Below are 4188 nucleotides of genomic sequence, written 5' to 3'. Positions count from 1 at the left end.
GGATACAGTCAAGATCAAGGGAAGTACTAATACCACTCTATAAAGCTTTAGTAAGACCACACCTAGAGTACTGCATCCAATTTTGTTCAACACATTATAAAAAAGATGTTGACACTCTAGAAAAAATACAGAGAAGAGCAACCAGGATGATTAGGGGACTGCAGACTAAAACATAGAACAAACGGTTGCAGGAACTGGGTTTGGCTAGTCTAGTAAAGAGAAGGACCAGGGGAGACATGATAGCGGTCTTCCAATATTTGAGGGGCTGCCACAGACAGGAAGGGGTCAAGCTATCTTCTAAAGCTCCAGTAGGCCAGACAAGGAATAATGGATGGAAACTGAACTAGGAGAGATTTAACCTGGAAATAAGGACAAACTTTCTGACAGTGAGAATAATCAACCAATGGAACAGCTTGCGCTTGGAAGTTGTGGGAGCACCATCACTTGAGACTTTCAAGAAGAGATTGGACTGCCATTTGTCAGAAATGGGGTAAGGTCTCCCGCTTGGGTGGAGGGTTGGACTGGTTGACCTGTAATGTCCCTTCCAACTCTGATTATCTGTTAATATGTTAATCTGCCAGTGAAAAGGGAGCTTGGAGAGACAGTGCGTGGCCCGGCCAGGCACAGTTTTTGGCTGCAATGGCCTCCTGCCGCCCTTTGACAGCAAAAATGGAGCTTGAGGAAGTCTCACGCGGCCTGCCAGGGCTCCATTTTCACTGGCAGAGGCACCGTGGACCGGTCCTTCACTGTTTGCAGGGCGGGCCCACGGGCAAGATCTAAGCACCTCGTGGTCGGGATCTGGCCCACGGGCCTTGAGTTTGACATTCCTGGTTTAACTGACCTGGTCCTATGCAGAACCTTATTCTATGCCAAAATTTCAGGACAGAAATGCAGGTTATACTCTTTGCCTATCCAGATGAACATCATCGTGTTGCTTTCATTTGTCTGATTATCTGATTGTGGAATTCTCTCCAAGCAATTGCCCAAAATCATCGGTTTGCAACACAGGACGAAACATGATATTTTGCTGCTGTTTTCTGCTGTCCACTGAACTGAAACTCCTTGTAGGTAAACTTTGTCTCTCTTTTTCTCTGTTCCGTTTATAACAAATAATACATCCAAATTTTTAAAGAAAGAAGGGAAAAGTTATTTTATGAAGAAAAAAACTAGTGCTACTCCATTGTTTACAATGTAGAAATAAAGCTGAAAAAACAAAACTTCTGTTGAACTTGACACGCAAGGTGACAAGCAGAAGTACAGTACACTATAGAAAGATCTAAAAATTTTAGCCCTCGCTTGGTGATAAATGTTATTTTGTTTGATATTATCTTCTGTTGAAGTGGGAACAATGAAAAATCACTTCAATGAATTGTGGGTTTATCTCACTTTAACCTCACTGAGTCAAAATCCTATCTGTGCCCTACAAGCACAAGAACTGTCCAAAATTGATTTGCATTAACATTTTTATATTTAGTTTGGTTGAAAGAAGGAACAATAAAAAGCAGGCAATTGTATTGTGGAGAGAAGAAATATTAATTTTTATCATCTGTGAAAATAATATCTCGAACTGTCTTCAAACAATGAAGAGCCAGTTTGGTCCAGTGGTTAAGGCACCAGGCTAGAAAGTGAGAGGTTGTGAGTTCACGTCCTGCCTTAGTTGTGAAAGACAGCTGGACGACCTTGGCCCAGTCAATTTCTGTCAGCCCAATGCACCTCCCAGTTCTTCTTGTGGGGAAATAGGAAAAGTGAGGTGTGTTGGATACGTTCTCCCCTTTGAGTTGTTTGTAAAAATAATAAAGATGGGATATAAATAAATAAATAACACTAGGAAAAACCTGTTATGATTTCAATGCGGATTATAGTTTAAATCAACTCTATGATAACACGCCAGTGTTTGTCTTGAACAAAAGTGGTCAGATATTAAGGATAGAACTTCATGAATTAAGGCATTTTACAACTTCATTCAAGGAAGATTTCTGATCTTTCGGATTAAGTGGAAGAATGATTAAATGTTGGGTTTCATGAATTTTTATGATATTATCCTCCATAATATTTATATTATTATTTATAATTATTTTAATAGTACAATTGTAATACCATAATTCTATACATTCTTGGAAAGAAACTTAGCAATTTCTAATTTAGTTTTTCCCAAATAAAGGTGCATAACATCCCACCACATGAAAGGAACAAAGGAGGGAAGGAGGGAATGAAGAAAGGAAGGAAGGAAGGAAGGGAGGGAGGGAGGAAGGGAGGGAGGAAGGAAGGAGGAAAGCTATATGCCCAGACTAAAATAGATGAAAATAATCCAAATAGATGAAATAATTCAAATTACCAATTTTATTTGAAGTTAACATTTTAATAGAGAGACTTCCTGAATTTTATAACATAGCAAGGACGATTGGGATAGTATAAATATATAGCATAAATATATAGATAAATAAATAAATAAATAATATAAATAATCAATAAATATTGGCCAGCAATGTATACGTTGTTTTGGTATCATGACAAAACAAAAATAAATAAATAAATAATATTGTAATTCTCTAGTGGAATTAATATTTTTAAAAAAAGAATAAAGATATTTTGCAAAATAGTTTCCCCATTACACTTGAACATCTGCACTCAGTAGTTATACTGGATCTCATCTATTCTACTGGAGTGTTTTCACCTAATTTTATTACTAGAAAAACCTGTTCACATAATTTGTCTCCAAAGGAAACAAAGTGAGCAATAGTGGCTTGTTATCTCTCCCAAAGTTTCTTCTCTTTATAGGCTCTGTGGTTCAAGTGGTCTAGTAGAGTCAAATGAATCACACAACTTTCGGTAGCAATTGAATCAGCTTTGCAGGTGCATTGGGGCCTCTTTTGCTTTGTTTCAGTCCAAAATATAGTGGAAACGACTTCCGTCTGGTTGGTGTGATTCCCCTGAGTTTCAATGGAGATGAATTTTCCAGTACGTCTCTGGTGTCATGTCAATTGTCTCTCTCAGCTTATTGAAACCTCCTTGAATCATTAAGTCCAGTTAGACATAATTTATATCCTACTGGTTCCATTAGATCTTAGGATCATGTATTTCTACCCTGTATATAATACCATACAAACATGCATTGATTTTAAAGGAATGAATAAAAGAACACAATTTAATCTTTTCACGCAGAATCCTTTGATCAAGTTCCCATTGGAATCTGTGGAAGCAATTCAGGGAAACTCGACAAATTTGGCAGGAAACCTTTGAGTTTGTTTTGGGAGGACTTTTTCTGTGGATTTTGGTCCTTGCTTTTTTTTTGAATAAGGCTCCATTGTTTTATTTTGCTTTTCAGTTGGTAACTTTGTGAAGCAATGCAGTCAAAGAGAAAGTGGAAACAGGAAACTTCAGAGGCTTTCTAGGAATACGTGAAAGGCACGGAGTGAAAGCTGATTGTTGCTGCTTCTCGGATTGCATCATAGAGAGCATGTCAAGCTAGAAGGAAAAGGAAAAAGAATTAGAAATCCCTATTCATGTTAACAATTGTTTCAACGATTAAGGATTTTAATTCAAATGAATAAACGTTCTATTCTAATGCAAAATAATATTTCAGAAGTACTTGATACCTTGAGTTGGAATCCTTTGGATCAGTTGATGAATCAATAGGAAACATTCTCTGAGTTGGATCTGGACAATCTCCCAGGCGCAGGAGCTGTATTGCTTATCTTTCAGGAAATCATTCAGCCCTTGGAAATACCTCTTCACTCTTAATCTGGTGAGCTGCAGTTTCTGAGCTCTTGGACTCGATAGGGTGCGAGCTCCTAACTCTGCATTTTGGCATGTTTCCAGTCTCTTGATCTGCTGATCCAATCCAGCATGGAATTTTCTTAGAGAAGTCTCATCCCAAAACAACTCGGCATGAACTTGCTTGAAGACGAGGTCTGTCTGTTGGAGTATTTCTTGTATTGCTATTTTGGCATCCTCTTCATGGGATGCTTCATTCATGCTCACTACATTGTCTTCAAGGAGAGGTGAGAAGTCCACAATATCTCCAATACATTCTAAGGGAATGGTGGCTCTCATATGACTTCCCAAGAGCTCCAAGTTTCCTTTGTTGTCTCCTTGTAGTCTGCTGTGAAGTTGATCGCAGTGCTGAGATGAGACGTTGGTGAAGAACATCACTAGACAGGTTTGTAGAAACCAACATAGTGTCTTCAT

The 4188-nt window shown here is 38.3% G+C and overlaps 1 protein-coding gene across 1 annotated transcript; it reads right to left on the bottom strand.

Moving 5' to 3' along the window:
* Nucleotides 1-3579: 3579 nt before the first annotated feature.
* Nucleotides 3580-4188, bottom strand: LOC148132444 (interferon tau-3-like). Its single transcript, XM_087954221.1, has one exon. The coding sequence runs from the start codon at nucleotides 4186-4188 to the stop codon at nucleotides 3580-3582; it is 609 nt and encodes a 202-aa protein (XP_087810347.1).

This window comes from Notechis scutatus, chromosome 2 (genome assembly GCF_049901735.1).
Source record: "Notechis scutatus isolate UNSWTSFEM ecotype Mainland chromosome 2, rNotScu1.2, whole genome shotgun sequence".
In the NCBI taxonomy this organism is placed as follows: Eukaryota; Metazoa; Chordata; class Lepidosauria; order Squamata; family Elapidae; genus Notechis; species Notechis scutatus.
Note: the sequence above shows the minus strand (reverse complement) of the source record. Positions and strands in the feature narration are given on the sequence as shown.